The sequence below is a fragment of the Elgaria multicarinata genome, chromosome 5, assembly GCF_023053635.1.
Source record: "Elgaria multicarinata webbii isolate HBS135686 ecotype San Diego chromosome 5, rElgMul1.1.pri, whole genome shotgun sequence".
NCBI lineage: Eukaryota > Metazoa > Chordata > Lepidosauria > Squamata > Anguidae > Elgaria > Elgaria multicarinata.
In genome coordinates, this window is record NC_086175.1 from 138,144,145 (window position 1) to 138,164,812 (window position 20,668).

Genomic DNA, 20,668 nt, shown 5'->3' on the forward strand with positions numbered 1-20,668 from the left:
GAAGAGTAAAATTTAAATTTAAGTTAAAATTAAGTGTTAAAATACTGAGTGAATAAAAAGGTCTTCAGCTGGCGACGAAAGGAGTACAGTGTAGGCGCCAGACGGACCTCTCTGGGGAGCTCGTTCCACAACCGGGGTGCCACAGCGGAGAAAGCCCTCCTCCTAGTAGCCACCTGCCTCACTTCCTTTGGCAGGGGCTCACGGAGAAGGGCCCCTGTAGATGATCTTAAGGTCCGGGTAGGTACATATGGGAGGAGGCGTTCCTTCAGATAACCTGGCCCCAAACCGTTTAAGGCTTTAAATGTCAATACCAGCACTTTGAATCTGGACTGGCAGCCAATGAAGCTGGAAAAGGACTGGCGTGATGTGGCCTCATTGTCCGGTCCCTGTTAGTAACCTTGCTGCCCTATTTTGTACCAGCTGAAACTTCCGGACCGTTTTCAAAGGCAGCCCCATGTATAACGCATTGCAGTAATCCAAGCGAGAGGTTATCAGAGCATGGATAACTGTAGCTAGGCTATCTCTGTCCAGATAAGGGCGTAGTTGGTATATCAACCTAAGCTGATAAAAGGTGCTCTTTGCCACTGAGTTCACCTGTGCCTCAAGTGACAGTTCTGGATCCAAGAGCACCCCCAAACTACGGACCCGATCCTTTAGGGAGAGTGCAACCCCGTCCAGGACAGGGCAAACATCACCTCGCCGGACAGATGAACCACCCGCTAACAGTACCTCCATCTTGTCTGGATTGAGTCTCAGTTTGTTAGCCCTCATCCAGTCCATTACCGTGCCCAGGCACTGGTTCAGAACAGTCACTGCCTCACCTGGATTTGATGAAAAGGAAAGGTAGAGCTGGGTGTCATCCGCATATTGATGACACCTCAGTCCACCTCTCCGGATAACCTCCCCCAGCGGCTTCATGTATATGTTAAACAGCATAGGGGATAAGATAGAGCCCTGCGGAACCCCATGGCTTAGGAGCCACGGCACAGAGCAATAATCCCCCAGCACCACCTTCTGGAATCGGCCATCCAAGTAGGAGCGGAACCACTGCAGCGCAGTACCTCCAACTCCCAGCTCAGACAACCTATCCAGAAGGATACCATGGTCGATGGTATCGAAGGCCGCTGAGAGGTCCAGGAGAACCAACAGGGTCGCACTCCCCCTGTCTCTCTCCCGACACAGGTCATCCCACAGGGCGACCAAGGCAGTTTCCGTTCCAAAACCAGGCCTGAAACCCGATTGAAATGGATCTAGAGCAATTATAATAATTATATAATAATAATTATAATAATTATCTAGAGCAATTATAACAAGCAATTATAATAATTATACTGGCACCGGAGTTTTCCCATTCTAAATATTGAGCCTTTGAGGTCCAGTTGGGAGAGCTAAGAATGGTTGGATAATTTGAATTTTATGAATAGCCTGTAAATAGGCTAAATTTCAGAGAGATTAGCTCAGTGGGTTTTTTAATTAGCTGTTAAGTGGCCCAATCCATTCAAGTCAATGGGATCTTCTCATCACATAAATCAAGAATCCCTAATGCCGTGAGTTCTCCTGTCAGCATTCTCGGTGTAGTAGGAAATGTTCAACTGAGAGACGTGTAAGATAATTTTAAGTCTGGCAGATCCAGCATTGGTGAAGAGTGGAGTGAAAAAGGTATGCTGCTGGAATCCTGACGTGAGGTTCCATAGCTCAGTGAGATAAGAGCAAATGCTCTGCATGCAGAAGGTCGCAGGTTCGATGCCCGGCTCCCCCAGGTAGGGCAAGCAAAGGAATCCCACCTGAAACCCTGGAGAACCATTGCTGCCAGTCAGTGTCGACAATACTGGGTTAGATGAGCCAATGGACTCAAGGTAAGGCAGCTCCCTAGGTTCCTATCCTGTGCAGGCTTACCCAGAAGTAAGAAAAACTTACCCAGACCTCTTGTGGTTGAGTCCCCTTGTGTCTCATTTACCCAGAAGTAACCCTCTTCTGATCAAAGACACATCGATCCTTCCATTTACACACATGCACCCAGCTAATGACTTGCGAGTCTTTCAGAATCATCCCGCAAACTGGCAACACTGCAGGGCTGTTGTATGGGTACAGTGGCGGTGCTAAGACGTGAAAAGTCATAGAATCATAGAATCGCAGAGTTGGAAGGGGGCTACAAGACCAACCCCCTGCTCAATGCAGGAATCCACCCTAAAGCATCCCTGACAGAGTCTTTCAGATATCTCAGCTTGGTTGCTTCATCGTCGTTTGAAACTTAATTTGGCAAAGACTGAATTGCTTGTTTTCCCTCCTAAACCTTCTCCCCATCTTTCATTCTCTCTTACTGTCAAAAATGTTACGCTTATTCCAGTCAAGGAAGCTCATTGTCTTGGCTTTATATTTGATTCCTCGCTCTCCTTTATTCCTCATATTGAGACAGTAGCTAAATCCTGTCGTTTTTTCCTGTATAATATTGCCAGGATTCAATCATTTTTGTCTGTCTCTTCTGCCAAGACTCATGTTCATGCATTGGTTATTTCTCGGTTGGACTACTGCAACCTTCTTCTCACTGGCCTTCCTTCTTCTCACATCAGTCCCTTGGTTTCTGTTCACCACTCTGCTGCTAAGATCATCTTCTTAGCTCGCTGCTCTGACCATGTTACTCCACTTCTGAAATCTCTTCATTGGCTTCCAATTCACTTCAGAATCCAATATAAACTTCTCCTGTTGACCTACAAAGCTTTTCACTGTCTAGCTCCTTCCTATCTTTCCTCTCTCATCTCACGCTATTGCCCCGCTCGTGCTCTTCGCTCCTCTGATGCCATGTTTCTCACCTCACATTTGCGAACTACAAGTTCAATCGCAGCTTTTAAAGCTCAGCTAAAAACCTTTCTTTTTCCTAAAACTTTTAAAACTTGATTTTGCTCTGACTTTATACTGTTAGTTTTACCCTACCCAGTGCCTGTTTGGTGCATTCTCTTCCCCTCCTTATTGTTTTATCATGGTTTTATTAGAATGTAAGCCTATGCGGCAGGGTCTTGCTATTTACTGTTTTACTCTGTACAGCACCATGTACATTGATGGTGCTATATAAATAAATAAATAAATAAATAAATAAATAATAATAATAATAATAAGAAGAAGAAGAACCCCAGCCTCCATTTGCAATCTACACCCTTCATCATTAACTGCACGAAGTGGGTTCCAATCAACAGCTCCACACCCTCATGCCATAAAACAATATTTTAACATAAAGAAGCTTTCTGGATATCTCAGAAGATGGCTCCCTAGATTATCCCATTTGGTTATTTCGAATTAAAACACCCTTCTGTCATTATTTTGATTTTTTTCTAATTAGAAACAAAGGTATCTGCGTTTGTTGTGTGCACCTCGAAATGAAATAGACTACCTTTAGTTACCGGTATCATAGAATAGCAGAGTTGGAAAGGGCCTACAAGGCCATCGAGTCCAACCCCCTGCTCAGTGCAGGAATCCACCCTAAAGCATCCCTGACAGGTGGCTGTCCAGCTGCCTCTTGAAGGCCTCTAGTGTGGGAGAGCCCACAACCTCCCTAGGGAACGGATTCCATTGTCGTACTACTCTAACAGTCAGGAAGTTTTTCCTGATGTCCAGGCGTAACCTGGTTTCCTTTAACTTGAGCCTGTTATTCCGTGTCCTGCACTCTGGGAGGATCGAGAAGAGATCCTGGTATTATAAGTATTTATAATCGCATAGGTCAGCTTGCAGGAAAGCAGGTTCAAATACATTGGTGAGAGGCTATGTGAAGACGAAGTTCTCAAAAACGCAGGAAATCCTATGATCAAAAAATTTAGAACCAGAGTGAAGGCTTCGTTATGTTGGCTCAAGTTCCACAAAGTCAGGAAATTGGAAGCTAAGAGGCCCCGAGATCAGTAACGGAATTCCCTGTCTCCAGAGGTCAGGCAGGTGCCAATTTTGTATTCCTACCTGCACCTCCAGAAAATGTCATTGTTCCAGGAAGCCTCCCCGTAATGACCAGCCACAGTTTATTTCGCACTTCCATTCCTTTTAAAAATCTATTTTGAATGTGTTTTTATTCTGTTTTATTCTATTTTATCTGTTCACCGCTCTGAAATTTTGAATGGGGAGCAGTATGGAAATATCGTAAATAATAAATAAATAACGGCGCCGTGGATAGCCCAACACATCTGGAGGGCACCAGGTTGGGGAAGGTTGCTTTAGATGAATGACCTGTAACACAAACCTCGTTCACAGTGAGCAAAGTTAGTAATTGATCACAGATTAGATTGTAGAAGTGATGATTATTACAAACTGTTTTAATGTTAGTGAATTCTTGACACATTAGACAATTTCTTGCTGGGGAATAAATACAGGAAGTATTCCATTGAACGGAGTACCACCAGCCCGTGTCCCGAGAAAGCAGCAACCCTAATTTGAGGAGCTTTGCTGATCAACCCCATTCAATGCAAGTTACAAAAATCACAGGCTCCATCCAACAAAACGAACTCTTGGCTGTTCTCTCTAGAGATGTTTCAGGGTTTCCTTCTTCTCCTGCCCTTCTCATAGGATCGCTGAGCGCACAGGCCAGACGAAACATTTGCATTGCCACCAGCGGAAAAAGCCATGTCTGGAGTGACCCTGAAAGGTTCCCATCTACCGTGAGCAGTGCTGGCTGGCAGGCAGTTAGGATTCCGATAGACCACCTGTTCATATATTTCCCAGACTTCTTAAGGTCACGAGCAACATTTGCCCAGGCATGCAGGGGGGGAAGTGTTTGGGGCTTCGCTGTCTCACCATCACCTAAAGCGGTGAAGAGTTCACTTCTTCACTCAGGCTGGCTTCAGCTCTCTCAGACCTTGCTTCAACAAGCTCTGGATTTGCTCCCCTTCTTTCCCTGCAAGGCTCAGGAGCGTCCCTGGGTTTGAGCTCCCTAGGCCCTAAGACTTAGAAAACTGTTTTGGAGTTTTGTTGCATTTACTGACCAGGATGTGGTCTAAAAATAGATGAAATTTTAAATATTTATTTATTTAGTACATTTTTATACCGCCCCAAAGCCGAAGCTCTCTGGGCGGTTCACATTTGGGCTACAATTCTATATCCATGCATCATTGAACTCAGTAGGATTTACTTCTGCGTAAACAAGCATGCATAGGATTTGTATCTGTCTCTTTAACTGCCTATAAACAGGAGCCCAGTTACCCACCTGTCTGAAATTTGGCAGAATGCTTGAGAATTTCATGCTGAACTGGAAGCCTCTAGTTAACGGGCGCTGGGAAAGCACCAGAGAGTCTCCCATTCAAAAAAAAAATGAGAATGGCCAAAATGTGTGAAATTGATCACAAAGGGAACGTAACACAAACTGAACAAAAATAAAAGTTATGGGTTTAAGAAAGAAAATGAATGAAGTAATGAAATGAATCTCTCTTTTCTTACACATCCCTATTGCCTAGGCTCTATCTGAATATCTAAATAAGCCTCCCCCACCTCCCTCATTCATCTGCCAAAGCCCCCCACCCTTTTCTCTCATGCCTGACAGTCACCCACCCTACACTCACCTTGTTGAGCTTCCGTGCTGTGTGGTGCGCAGCACAGGAGTCCAGCTATGGAGAAAGAGAAACACGGGCAGCTTGTCCTGGCCACGCTCCCATCCCTCCTCTGCTGATCAGCTCATCTCTTACCGACACGGGGAGAAAGAGAAGGTAGGGTCTGGGAGGGGGGGGTTTGCCCACCTGCGCTCTACCACCTCCACTGCTATGCAGCACAGATGATCAAAGCCTATGAAAGGGGTCCAAGAGAGGCATCAGTGGGCAGGAGACCTGGCAAGGTTTTGCTGCCAGGAATCTACAGGCTTGGCGGCATCACGTTGAGTGGTAACCAGAGAAAACAACACCCCAGCCTGCCCACAGCAGGAGAGGACCTGGCAAGACCAGGCCTGTGCTCTCACTCAGCCACTCCCAGCAGGTGAGCCTCGAAGTACTGAAATAGAAACCGGCTCCATCTCAATTTCCAACACCCGAAGAGGTTTTCCTAGTGCCAGAATTTCTCTCCTACAGGCTACAGATCCTAAGAATGAGCAGCACTGAAAGAACCCACGCTGCACTGGAAACAATTCTTCTCCACTGACGGAGTTAAGTACTGCGTTCAACCATTTGATTGAGGTGTCCTAATGTGCAACACACCCCTAAATCAGCCACTCGTGGAGTCCGGATGTATGGCCCTAATTCATCAGAAAGCTTAAGAGAAATCCATTTTGAGTCCCAGCCACCACAAGGTTCTTCTGCCCCCCCCCCTTTTTTAAGAAAAGGTCCGCTCAGTTTCTATTGCTGCATGATGAGGTAGAAGGCATTGCTCCCGTAAAACACCGTACAGAAGCGTAGTGACGTGCACCAGTTCGTGAAGCATAATTCCAAAAGAGGATTAAAACCACGTGAACCGGGGGGGAGGGATGCGAACTCTGCACCCCGAAACAGCTGTCAGGAGAACCCCGGCTTCAGCCGCCAGAGTCCTTCCCCACTTGACTGCCGATGGAAAGTGCAGAGATTCCTCAGCAGCTCTCGGAAGACACAGGACTGCTCCACGGTCAGCTTCGACTCAAACTCCTGCAGGATTTCCCGCGTGCTCGCTTGACCTGGCACGTGGGCCTGGAAGGCCAAGAAGTTCCGGACATCCACCAGCAATTCGTCATGCTCTGTGGTGACCGGGGCATCCGGCTGCTGGAGACTCTCCTCAGCCTGGCTCTCTGTTCGCTGGGGCACGGTCAGGTGATTTCTTTCCCTCATTTTAGCCAGCAACGATGAGGAATTCAGCGCACCTGAAGAGGACTCTCCGGCTTCCACTCTTCCATCGAAGAGAACAGGAGAAATGTTTTTGTTTTTATTCTCCTCTCTGCCGCTCTCTGTGTCCTGCAAAGAGACATGGAAAAGTCTTGGGTGGAGCTCTCACATTTACGGATGGTTTGACCAACAACATCCACAAAAAGGAGAGCTGCTGAGGGCTACGGCCCAAAGTCCCCAATGCAATCTTGCCTCAGCCATGAACTCACGAAGTGATATTGAGAACATAAGAAGAGTCCTGATGCTGGATCAGACCGGGGCTCCATCCAGTCCAGCACTCTGTTCACACAGGGGTCAAACAGCCATTGGCCAGGGACCCACAAGCAGGACATGGTGCAACAGCACCCTTCCACCCATGTTCCCCAGCAACTGGGGCACACAGGCTTACTGCCTCGAATACTGGAGGTAGCACACAGCCATCAGGGCTAGTAGCCACTGATAGCCTTCGCCTCCAGGAATTTATCCAACCCCCTTTTGAAGCCATCCAAATGGGTGGCCGTCACTACATCCTGTGGTAGTGAGTTCCATAATTTAACTATGCGCTGTGTGAAGAAGAACTTCCTTTTATTTGTCCTGCATCTCCCACCCATCAGCTCCATGGGATGACCCCGTTGGGTTCTAGTGTTTTGAGAGAGGAAGAAAAATGTCTCCCTGTCCACATTCTCCACACCATGCATGATTTTGTACACCTCTATCACGTCTCCCCTCAGCCTCCTTTTTTCTGAGCTAAACAATCCCAGCTGTTGTAACCTTCCCTGGTAGGGGAGATGCCCCAGCCCCGTAATCGTTTCAGTTGCCCTTTTCTGCACTTTTCCCAACTCTATGATATCCTCTTTTAGGTGTGGTGACCAGAACTAGACAGAGTCTTCTAAATGTGGTCGCACCATAGATTTGTATAAAGGCAGTCTGATACTGGCTGTTTTATTCTCAATTCCTTTTCTTACACTCTTAGAGCAGCCTTCCTCAACCTGAGGCGCTCCAGATGTGTTGGACTACAACTCCCAGAATGCCCCAGCTGGCTGGGGCATTCTGGGAGATGCAGTCCAACACATCTGGAGCGCCCCAGGTTGAGGAAGGCTGCTCTAGATGAAAAGAAGGGCTCTGTTCTATCCATTCAAGTTATGCATTTAACACATCAAATATCTAGAATAATGCATGTAAGGGAACATTTCCAAAACGGCAGAGCGGGCAGCAAGAAGGCAACAGCAAACCTGGATCTTGATTAACGCAGCGAGAGCCTGGACCCACAGCGCCAGTGACGCTTTCGTGAGAAAATTTGGGGGTAGCGTTTCACACACGTCCACTAACTGCAGCTGCTGCCCAAGTACCACCATTGACACATGTACTAAATACAATACTGAGCAAGTGGGTGAGCTGTTCCAATTCAGCAGCCCTTTCTCAGGCTGATTTATTGAGAGAGAGAGACGGTAGCATCAATTTTAATTTAAGCACAAGGGATGTTCAATATCTTGCCTGGTCTCCTCACAAAAGATGAAGAACGTCATACCACTTTTGATAACCATTCTGATGTTTTTTTGGGGGGGGGGGGAATTCAAAAGCATTGCTATTTCTACATATATCATTATTATAGGTTTTATAATAAATGAGATAGAGATAACAATTTTCTTCTAAACAGAACTATTTCTAGCATTTTAAGCACTTCTTATCATCTTTCTGGAAGTTATTAACCAAGTTACATATTCTATGTATCAGCAGAAATCTAAGATTAGTGGAAATCAAAGCAAACTTTGTTTTCTTAGTGCATGTGATAGCACAGAACTTTGACCAATATAACACATTATGTCATATTAAAGTTGCAAGTCATTTTAAAATTGCCTTCTGGAAATATTCCCCTTAAACATATATTTCTATATGTTCGAAGTAGGATTTGAGGGGATTAATTAAGACAGGTTTATTTTAGTTTCTTTTGCACTTCGTTTGATGTGAAACCCCATTTTTACTGGACTTTTAGGCAAGTCCCAAATCCCCATTTGCAATAAAGGGATAATGCTACTGTTCTATTTTACTGAGTTAGAATGACTAAACAATTAACAAGTCAGTGATGCCTCCTCTTTGAAGTTCTCAGTTCTACAATTGCCACACGTTGATGGTAGCTATAATGTGCTCATGTTTCACCTTGCATTTCTTTCCCGGAGATGGAGCGGAAGAAGGTGGTATCGCCAAATTCGGGTTCCTCTTCTGACCAAACCTGCTTCTGAAACATACCAGAGAATTAGAGACCCATTCTTTTCAAACTTGGACCGTAATACTAGCCAGATACATTCACACAAGGGTTTTCCAGTTCAAGCACTGGATGCCAGCAGTGGGCGGGGCTAAAGCCAGACATCCATTTACAAATTCATTCAACTGCTGCCCACACTGCAGTCTTAAAGAAGCAGCTCCGTTCATGCTAATGGGACCTTTTCTCTCTCTGCTCAATTGCCACATGAGGGGTGAGGTCAAGGAGGGGAGGCGGTGGGTCAGAGGTTCCCTGACCCTGCATTTAACGGCTTCCGTCAAGCTGCCAAGACCTCACTGGAAATATTAACCTAAGAATTTTAAGAAGCCGTGATTGTTATCTTAATACTTTATTGGTTTTATATGCTCTTTTAACTAATTTTATGTATTATATTGTATTTAGTGTTGTTCGCTGCCTCGATCCAGAGGGAGAGGTGGGTAATAAATAAGTATATTATTGTTATTATTATTAAGGCTGAAGATTTTGTCAGTGACGCAGAGGAAGGATGGAGGGAGCCCAGCCCTAGGGCCATTCCTGAACAGCAGACGTATACGCCATCGGACTTAGGCCAGGGCAGCAATTACACTGGGACAAATCAGTGCGTCAAGCTTGGTTTTCCAATCTGGGAAATGGGAACCATGGTTAACTATCTCACTAGGAAGCGTGGAGATAAATGAGATGACGTTTTCTTATCAGGCCTGAGTTTCAGAATTGACTAAAAATCAGAAAAACCGAACAGCCAAAGGGCACCAAAGCACGCGTCCTTTGTCTCCTTCAGCAGTTCAAGACAGCGTCAGCATACTTGGGGAATGCTCCATTTAGGCACTGGGCCCGTGAAGTGCTGCTCTGTGGGGGGCTGTTAAGGGCAGAAGTGGGGAAGTGTTCAGAGGAGGGCAGCCAGGATGATCAGGGGTCTGGAAACAAAGCCCTATGAAGAGAGACTGAAAGAACTGGGCCTGTTTAGCCTGGAGAAGAGAGGATGGAGGGGAGACATGAGAGCACTCTTCAAGGACTTGAAAGGTTGTCACATAGAGGAGGGCCAGGATCTCTTCTCGATCCACCCAGAGTGCAGGACACGGAATAACGGGCTCAAGTTAAAGGAAGCCAGATTCCAGCTGGACATCAGGAAAAACTTCCTGACTGTTAGAGCAGTACGACAATGGAACCAGTTGCCCAGGGAGGTGGTGGGCTCTCCCACACTCGAGGCCTTCAAGAGGCAGCTGGACAACCGTCTGTCAGGGATGCTTTAGGGTGGATTCCTGCACTGAGCAGGGGGTTGGACTCGATGGCCTTGTAGGCCCCTTCCAACTCTGCAATTCCATGGTTCTATGAAGCGGCAGGGGTCAGGAAGACGTGTGGCACGTTGCAACCTGCTTGGCCATTCACCTCCCTCTTCACCCTGCTTTGCGGAAAGGCATACCAGAACCACACCCCAGCTATGTAAACTACTGCAAGCTAATGAATCTGGAAGAGAGGTCACAGGCCTTACTTTACTCTTGCTGGCAAGCCAGGCAGGCCGCTGGTGCCGGTCCACGTGGGAACACCAGAAGCAGCGGCCCGGCATCGTTGCCGAGAGATCTTGAGGGCTCTGAGGGCATCCTGAGCAACACGGCTGGCTTCTGCTTCCACCAGCACGTAGTCTGGGCTGGAGGCTTCCATGATGGTGTCGTGCTTCATGACGCTATGAATTCCTGGCAGGAGGGGGAAGAGGAGGAACACAGCTTGCTTTTTAAACCATCTAAAATTACATGCCTTGGTATTAATGAAGAAACTTAAGTGTTTACAACAACTCTTGCAACAGTTCCCCATTAAAAAAGGACAGGGGATAAGTCCAAACTCTAAGGACTTCTTGTACTATTCTACAATCCTACATTTAACAAAACTGCAGAGATCAGCACAGCCACAATACATGTGGAATGTTACACCCATGGAAAGCTACACTCTCTGTTTGGAGGGAAAGTCAACATCTGCCTGGGGGAAGCTTTTGCCATCTGTGCATCTGCGGAGAGAGCAAAGGTGAGAGGAGGAGGAGGAGGAGGAGAACCAGCAGAGAGTTTGTCAGCCACCCCAGGAGTCTGAGGAACATCTGGATGCACGGTAGCCCTTCCAGAAGTGGGGAGTGTATTGTGAAGCCTGGGGGAGAGACAAAGGGGGTTGCCTGAATCAACCCTGGAGATCAATGTCACGACAATGTCACAGTCAGATCACCCTGGCATCCAGACCGCTTCTTGGCCTTTGGGCTAAGATTTATTTATTTATTTATCTACAATATTTATATACTGCTCCCCATTGAAAATTTCGGAGTGGTGTACATGATAAAATGAAAATAAAAACAGAATAAAACACTTAAAACAGATTTTAAAAAGAAGCAAAAACAGTGACTCACGGCTGGACATTAAGGAAAGGCTTCCTGGAATAATGATGTTTTCAGGAGGTGCCGAAAGGAGTACAGTGTAGTAAAAGGGTTCTACCCTTTGGGTCAGGACAAGGGCCCATCCCCCTCAAGGCCTGGGGTTTATTGCCTTGATTACATTTCTGTACCACCCAATAGCTGAAGCTCTCTGGGCAGTTCACAACAATTAAAACCGTAAAATACAACATGATAAAATACAATATAAAAGTTTAAGACTACACTGTAAGATAAAACCAAAATAAAACCTAGCAGCAGTGCAAAGATTTGAAACACAACTACAGAGAGAAAATACAGAGAGAGGGATGACCTAGTCTGGGGGTAGGGGGTGGCCAGCCCGGCTGAGCAGGCGCTTCCTTCCTTGCCTCAGCCTCAGGGGAATAAAGCTCAGAGTACGTTGAACTGTGTGCACTGGATAACGAAAGCTAGATGCTTTTCAATACTCTAAGAGTTTTTGTATGAGAGAATTTTCATTTGCTGAACCCTGCAACAGTTTAATCCCATGTCTACTGTTCTAAGTGATCAAGAAGTAAATATCAAAAGTAACCCCAAATTTACTGTTTTATGTGTACATGTCGCATCTTTTAAAATATATTTTTAAAGTGTTTTATTCTGTTTTTAGTTTAGTTTATCCTGTACCCCACTCCGGAATTTTCAATGGGGAGCGGTATATAAGTATTGTATATAAATCAAATAATCTAAATAAATAAAAATGTAAATGTCCGTTCGAAACAGACGTTATATCTCCGAAAGGACTTGTATGTGACTGCCTCGCTTTGAATGTTAGATTGAATAATATTGTTAAGTTTGTAGACGTTTTTGTTCTTGGCCGCAAGAATAGCTCGTTCACTCAGCCAATCGTGATTCTTATAATTGGTTTGAATATTTGGAAATACTTTTTCAACCAATTCTTCTTTTGACGTCACTAAATTACAGAAGTTATGAGGTAATAAAATTCGTCCTGAGGTCAGATCAACCGGCACCTTTCCGTTCCCAATTTCCAGCAATTGACGTGAGAATATCTCAGCTGATCGATCGTTTTGCAGCTGGACACGCATAATTGATCTCCGACTATAACAATTGCCACTTCGTCTATAGTTGGAGCATTGAATCTTCGCACATGTTCTCCAGCAGGCGTTTTGTCAGCATGAATAACAATCTTGTGTGTATCAGATGGCATCATGTCAATTGCTGTTTTGAACAAATGTACTAAATTGTTTTTTTCGTGAAGTAGCTGTTGCAGTTTTGAAACGATGGACCTATTTATGCCGGTATAAATTCCGCAGCATGCATTCAATTCATCATTGCCATCACCAATGAAATACATTTGTAGGAATTTATGTTGACTATCTTGAAACGGAAGGAAGGAACCGGCTTTATGATAAATTTGTCCTTTGACTTTGAAAGTTGGCATAAATGGAGCTGTGATGATTTCTGCGCTGAATGACGTCATTTGGAAGCATGAGTTGTATTTCCTGATGTTAGATAGGAAATGCTTTGATTCTGCGGTATATCCGGCAAGCAAAGTTTGTAATGGCTCTGGTGGTTCTCCAAGTTGAGGCAGTTTAATTTTTCCAGCAGCGCAACACATTCCTTTTGTTTCTCCATTAAATTTAAGAGCCTTGCAATACGTCACACTTCAGTCATAGTGCCGATGAGAACATGCCACCTCAAACTATAATCATCAGCCGGGTTGTACCGGAATGCAAGGCGATTGTAATCGTGTGATTGTTTACCACGGAGTCGTGTTTGACGCTGATGTGCTGTTTCTCGTTGACGTCTTTCAGCCACTCTCAGCCTGTCGCGTTCATTCTGTTGAGAACAAAGCAGATCTGAAGCTGTAGAACGCGATTGCCGTGCTCGCAACCGTGCATCCTCAAGTCTGGCTGAACGTTGCTTGGCTGGTTCCTTGGCACGTATTTGAGGCATTCTTTTTCTTTTTTTCTCGTTTGCTGATGCCCGTTCTTCCTGAGTCTGATTTGCAATTTCTCGTCGCAGTGCTTCCGCTCTGCGAGTACGACGACCTAAGTGTGATCTTCTGCAAGGCATTATTTGGATGAAGTAAAGCAGATTGTTTGGTTTTTAAAAAAGGATGTTTTTACGGTGAGGAGCACGGCAATCGCGTTCTACAGCTTCAGATCTGCTTTGTTCTCAAAAGAAGGAACGCAACAGGCTGAGAGTGGCTGAAAGACGTCAACGAGAAACAGCACATCAGCGTCAAACATGACTCCGTGGTAAACAATCACACGATTACAATCGCCTTGCATTCCGGTACAACCCGGCTGATGATTATAGTTTGAGGCGGCATGTTCTCATCGGCACTATGACTGAAGTGTGTCCTTATTGCAAGGCTCTTAAATTTAATGGAGAAAAAAAAGGAATGTGTTGCGCTGCTGGAAAAATTAAACTGCCTCAACTTGGAGAACCACCAGAGCTATTACAAACTTTGCTTGCCGGATATACCGCAGAATCAAAGCCTTTCCTATCTATCATCACGAACTTAACAATATTATTCAATCTAACATTCAAAGCGAGGCAGTCACATACAAGTCCATCGACACTGTTGTGGAAGCAGATGAAGCGGTTAATTATCCAACAGAATTTTTGAATTCACTCGATCTGCCAGGGATGCCACCGCACGTACTGCAATTGAAAATCGGCCTGCCAATTATCATGTTGCGAAATATCAGCCAGCCAAAACTTTGCAACGGCAAAAATTACTGAGCAACGTCATAGAAGGAACAATCTTGACAGGACCTTTCAAAGGTGAAGATGTCCTCATTCCTCGCATTCCTATGATTCCAACAGATATGCCATTTCAATTTAAGAGATTGCAATTCCCCATTCGATTGGCGTTTGCAATCACCATCAACAAAGCTCAGGGCCAATCTTTAGAATTGTGCGGTTTAGATCTAGACACAGATTGCTTCTCACATGGACAATTATATGTTGCGTGTTCTAGAGTTGGCAAACCAGACAATCTCTATATCTACACAGACAATGGAACAACTAAAAATATTGTATATCCACAAGCATTGTGAAATTAAACATATTAGAAACATCCGCTTTGTCTTTTCTTTCTTTTCAATTTAACCAGACTGAGCCACAGCAACGCGTGGCAGGGTACAGCTAGTCATAAATAAATATCTATGTAACTAAACTCAGTAAGCTTGTATGCATTAACAGAAAGGTTTTAGTTAGGAAGCATTTTATGCCTTTAAATGGGGCAACTACATCTTGGGGTGATAAAAAACAGGCTTTAAGTGAGGGTGGATAAAAAAGCAGGTTCAGTTTGTTTAGCATGCCTGACCTAAGAGAAACAGGCAACAGAAACAGGCAACGAGCTTTTCAATTTTTCAAAAAACACCTGAACAAAATATGCAAAGTAAGGAAATTGTCACATATTCATACTCTTTAACACAGGTGATGCAGAAGAGAAGGGTTACCTGACTTTTTGAAAAGTTTCTCCAAAACATAGTCATCGATTTTCTTCGGATCTTTCTCGTCCTCATTGTCCTCCTTCCGGTACTTTCTCTGCTTGACCAGGTGAGGAATCCGCTCACCCTCGAACCTGGCCCCTCGGGACCGTTTGGGCTTCTTTGGCTGGCCCTCATGGTGTTTTGTTTTTGAAGTGTGCTTATGAGTCTTACGCGGCTGCACGTTCCCACCCTGGTCCCTGCGAGGACTGTTTTTCTCCTCTACCAGAGGACGCCGCTTCTCACCGGATTCACCTGTTGGCAAGGAGTCCAACAATCCCATGTCTTCAGAAGCCCCTTCCTTCTCCAGCTCTGCTCTGGGCAGTGGTCCCTCAGCTGATTCTAAATGTTTCTCTTCCATGCCAGTGAACGCATCTATCTCAGCAGCGGTCAGCTGAGCATCATATTTAGGAAGACAAGATGGAGACCTTTCCGCGTTTCTCTGGATATTTCCAGCTGACTCTATTGATGCAGTCGGTGAATTAACACGTTGCCTTGCTGAGGAGGAATCTGACAGTTTGGTGCACGTGGGTGAAGTACGCTCTGCAAGACGATTACACCTTGTAGGAACATCAGAGAGGTTTGCCACTTTACCTTTTAATTGCGACTTTGGCGTTGGAACATCAGAACCGGTGCCTGGAAGGCATTAAACAGAAAGTCATTAGCTGCTTGCTCCAGTCTTGTGGCGCAGATGTTACCACTCCTTCCCCTTTACGTACCTGCAAAGATAGCGCTGGTTTCTGTCCCCTGAGCCCCATCTGGGCTGCTCAGGGTGAAGAGTTCATAGAGATCGTTGGATTTAAAAAAGCGCCTTTGCTTAGGATCTTTCAACACTCTGTTTGTTAGAAACTGTTTGAAGATTTGTCTGGAAAAGATAATATTTTGTAGTAAGATAGTTGTAGTTCTCCATTCAAAGCACTGAACATGAGGCACAAGAGAAAAGTAACGGTATGAATTTTACCTGAGAGAACAATTACACAGTGCAACAAAGCTATTGTTTCACGCAGATGCTCGGATTTACTTTGTAAGTTTTAAGCAATTCACCAACTGCTATGCATGCATTTACTGCATTTGAAAATCCCACAGCATACCAAAGAAACATCCTATGAGACTCGGTTTACCGCTAGGAGAACATGCAAGCAACTGAAAACTCTACATTTTGTTTTACAAAGAAAGGAAAAATCCCAGTAAAAGAAGAGGGATGGAAAGGAAGAAAAAAACAAATGCTAAAATGCAGCAAGAAGTTGGCAGAGAACTCCGAATCGACAAGCCACAATGGACGGAATACAGTTGCTGAAGGCGAGAAGATTAAAAGGGGGAGGGGGAAGAGGTGGGAATGAGAACATGAAACTAAGTGAGCCATTTAATTTTAACATTAAATTCCAGCCAGTTTCCCCCCTCCCTGCTTGAAACAGCACGAATACTTCTCTCTCCCCCGCCCCCCGCTCCATTGCCCCCTTTTGTTTTGGGCTTTCCCCTCCCCAAAGTGTGCAAAGCAACTAAATGAAAGGACATCAGCCCAACTTTCCTTTCAAGACCATGTAGGGAACTTTAACATGCTCAGGGCGTAGTCTGCAAGCACATTCTAAGGCCAGCTGGCTGAGGCTATGTAGGTCTGAGTCCAGTCAGTGCCTGGGTAAGAATCCCAATTTCCATAACAGAGACAAGGTAGAATACAAATGTAATGAATATACATTTGTATAGCTTCCAAATCACGTGAGGTCCTGGTTCCTCTCTATTCGGCCCTGGTTAGGCCTCATCTAGAGTATTGCGTCCAGTTCTGGGCTCCACAATTCAAGAAGGACGCAGACAAGCTGGAGCGTGTTCAGAGGAGGGCAACCAGGATGATCAGGGGTCTGGAAACAAATCCACCATAAAGCATCCCTGACAGATGGTTGACCAGCTGCCTCTTGAAGGCCTCTAGTGTGGGAGAGCCCACTACCTCCCTAGGTCACTGATTCCATTGTCGTACTGCTCTAACAGTCAGGAAGTCTTTCCTGATGTCCAGCTGGAAACTAGCTTCCTTTAACTTGAGCCTGTTATTCCATGTCCTGCACTCTGGGAGGATCGAGAAGAGATCCTGCCCCTCCTCTGTGTGACAACCTTTGAAGTATTTGAAGAGTGCTCTCATGTCTCCCCTCAATCTTCTCTTCTCCAGGCTAAACATGCCCAGTTCTTTCAGTCTCTCTTCATAGGGCTTTGTTTCTAGACCCCTGATCATCCTGGTCGCCCTCCTCTGAACACGCTCCAGCTTGTCTGCGTCCTTCTTGAATTGTGGAGCCCAGAACTGGACGCAATACTCTAGATGAGGCCTAACCAGGGCTGAACACAGTGGAACCAGGACCTCACGTGATTTGGAAGCTATACTTCTATTAATGCAGCCCCAAATAGCATTGGCCTTTCTTGCAGCCATATCACACTGTTGGCTCATATTCAGCTGGTGGTGTTCAGATGCTCCTTAGAGCTGCATCTGGTATAACAAAAGTTAATGTGCTAATATGGACCCACTGACCTGTGGTAAATCTTTTCTTCAATAGTACCCGCAGTAAGAAGTCTGTACACTGTCACCTCTTTCGTTTGGCCTATTCGCCACGCACGTTCTCGAGCCTAGAACACAAAGCTGTGTTTTGCAATGACGTTTTCAGACACAAAATGCGGGGGGGGGGGGGGCTGTCTTAAGGCTGAACTAAAGTGTTACATTAAAACATTGCTGCATTAAAAGCACTGAGAGCCAGCGTGATGTAGTGGTTTGAGTGTTGGACTAGGACTCCGCAGGTACAGGTTCTAATCCCCGTTCAGCCAGAAGCTCCCTGGGGTGATTTTGGCCCAGCCACTGACTCTCACCCTAATCTACTTCACAGGAGAGGAAGATGACCATGGAAGCCACCTTGGGTTCCTTGGAGGAAAAAAAGGCAGGATATAAATGTATTTATTTATTTATTACATTTCTATACCGCCCAATAGCTGGAGCTCTCTGGGCGGTTCTATTTATCTATGTAATGATATATAGAACCGGCCACAACTCTTTCTTTAGAAAAACCAGACATAGGCCTCTCAATCCAGATAGGGTTAACCTTTCACGTACACTCACAATCCTGTTTTCTTGCTGAAAATCATCTCTCAAGCCTGCTATTTATCTTTGCAGCAGCCTCAGGGGATGATTTCCAGTGTTTAAAAAGTGTCAGAAACAACAAGAGATTTCTATCATTTATGGAGGGGATGTTCTTTGGCAAAAAAAACACCCCAAAATACTGGAGAGTGATTAATAAAAATATGGGGAATTAATTAGGGCACAAAATTTCTATAGCACTTGAGTTTATAACACTTTTGAAATAATGTGAAGTGTTTTTTTTATTGCATTTTTATACTGCCCAGTAGCTGAAGCTCTCTGGGTGGTTTATTTATTTATTTATTTATTTAGAATACTTATATACCGCTCCCCATTGAAAATTTTTGGAGCGGTGTACAAGATAAAATGAAAATAAAAACAGAACAAAACAGTTAAAACAAAATTTAAAAGAAGCAAAACCAGATTTAAGGCTGCATACTAAGGAAAGGCTTCTTGGAATAAAGATGTTTTCAGGAGGCGCTAAAAGGAATACAAGGTTGGTGCCTGCCTGACCTCCAGAGGCAGGGAATTCCACAGGAGGGGCGCCACCACGCTGAAGGCTCTTCCCCTGGTGGACTCCAATCGGAGGATGGATCTAGGTGGAACCACCAGGAGCAGGCCCTCGGATGACCTCATTTTCAAAAGTTTACAAAAGTTTGACCCTTAACAAGTAACTTCATATGCCAGGGAAGTCTTTCCATAGGAATTAAACCTCCTGAATGCTGCAGGCTGTTGAATGTTTTCATTTCATTCTCCTCTTCTTCAAAGAAAGCTAGACATTTACCCACCACATATACTTCAGATCTCATGGCTCGAAGGAAGACGGCTGCACTGCATTACTTATTAAGTCCATCACAGATTTAGGGTTTTCTTCCACAAAACCTACCTGGGTGTCTGTACTGGGATTCCAGTCAGGGTCATAGATAATCACTCTGTCTGCACCTGTCAGGTTAATACCAAGCCCACCAACACGAGTAGTAAGAAGGAATACAAATATGGATGTATCCTGTAAAGACAGACAGCACAAGGCACTTTTAGGGAAAGTTTTAAAACTGCATGTGTTAGGTCTTGATAAGACTATGGGCATGTTTACACCAGGGGAGGGTAGGGGGAGGATCTCTCATGATGGCGAGATCCTCCCCCTGGGTTCACACGCGGTGTGCAATGTCTAGTTTACCCTACCCAGTGCCTGTCTACCCTACCCTGTGCCTGTTTGCATTCTCTTCCCCTCCTTATTGTTTACTATGATTTTATTAGAATGTAAGCCTATGCGGCAGGGTCGTGCTACTTACTGTTTACTCTGTACAGCACCATGTACATTGATGGTGCTATATAAATAAATAAATAAATAAATAATAATAATAATACATGCGCTCCAGTGAAAAAGTACGTTTTTCAAAAAATAAAAAGCCCTGACCCCACTCCCCACCCACCCCCAATGGCCCTGAACTCTTCCCATCCCATCTCTCCCTCTGATGTGTTGAGTAGAAATTTTACACACAGAGGGTTAAATGGCTGTAAGGGGTTAAAAGCTTTGTAATCATGTTTCTGGACTTGGCAAGATTGCAACCGGAGCGTGGAAGACGTGGGCTACATGCCAGACATGGACAGAGGAGAATTGGTTCACTGGACAGTTTAGTATGGTGCAATACTAGTGGTGATATGTCTTTAAGATGCACAGTGTTTAATGGCATCTTGTTAGGTATTGGGAGATCCGTGCTGAGGTAACGTGATTATGATGACCATGCGTGTAAATGAAAGTTTATACTAAACCTGATGAGAAAACCTCAGTAAAAGAACTTTACTGATGAATAAGGACTGTGAGTATTATTTATCCCCTCAACGAGCCTCTCAAGGAAAAGTGCTAGGACTTTGCAGGCCAAACTTGCGTTGCGTGCTACGCACTCTGCTTTTACTATTCGGATAAGAGGAAGAGGGAAGAAGCCAGCACGGGCGGCCACACCACCTGTGGTCCTTGGGATCGTCCCGTGACCGCGAGAAAAGCTGGGAAGAAAGGGCCTGCTGATATCCCGGAGAAACGGAGGGATCATTCCTTCCTGCTCCCGGGATCCCCTGTGCATCATGTGGACGCACAGGGATGATCCTGGGACGATCCCCGGGATATTGACTAGTGTAGACATGCCCTATGAATGAACTGAACATGCAGTTATACATGGATTTCAAGAAAAGCAGACCAGATACCCACGTATTCATCCACTCGCAAACTGCGCCTATATAACACCCGAAGGCAGTGCAGTCCTAAGCATTTGTACTTGGGAGCAAGTCCCATTGAAATCATTGGGGACCTCACTCCTGAGTCAGCATGTTTAGGAAAATTGATTCTAAAGTTAATCAAGATTTGAGAATAAATCAAAAGATCCACTAATGTAACATTTAGAAAGCACACGGCCAAACATTTACAAGATTCCAGTGTTTAAAATGATTGTAAGTTCATAAAAAGAACTGGAGCACCATGGAAATTATGTTTTGGTGTGCAGACAAAAACGAAGATAATTACGCATAACTGAATATGGAAACAGAATCAGATATTATAACCATCACAGGGAAACTGCTGCACAAAAGAGTGAAACTTACGGAGGGGTTGCAGAGAAAAATATTTGCATA

At 44.9% G+C, this 20,668-nt stretch overlaps 1 protein-coding gene across 3 annotated transcripts in view; it reads right to left on the reverse strand.

Annotated features, from left to right (window-relative positions):
- Positions 1–4,131: 4,131 nt before the first annotated feature.
- The window catches only part of ERCC6 (ERCC excision repair 6, chromatin remodeling factor), a 49,873-nt gene continuing 33,336 nt past the window's right edge, over positions 4,132–20,668 (reverse strand). For all 3 annotated transcript variants that reach the window (XM_063127359.1, XM_063127358.1, XM_063127360.1), the window contains 7 exons: positions 18,930–19,049; positions 17,447–17,541; positions 15,654–15,799; positions 14,905–15,570; positions 10,538–10,739; positions 8,946–9,024; positions 4,132–6,878 (listed from right to left, as the gene is read on the reverse strand). In XM_063127359.1, the coding sequence (XP_062983429.1) occupies positions 6,450–6,878; positions 8,946–9,024; positions 10,538–10,739; positions 14,905–15,570; positions 15,654–15,799; positions 17,447–17,541; positions 18,930–19,049 (1,737 nt within the window). In that variant the 3' untranslated portion in view covers positions 4,132–6,449. The remainder of the gene's footprint in view (positions 6,879–8,945; positions 9,025–10,537; positions 10,740–14,904; positions 15,571–15,653; positions 15,800–17,446; positions 17,542–18,929; positions 19,050–20,668) is intronic.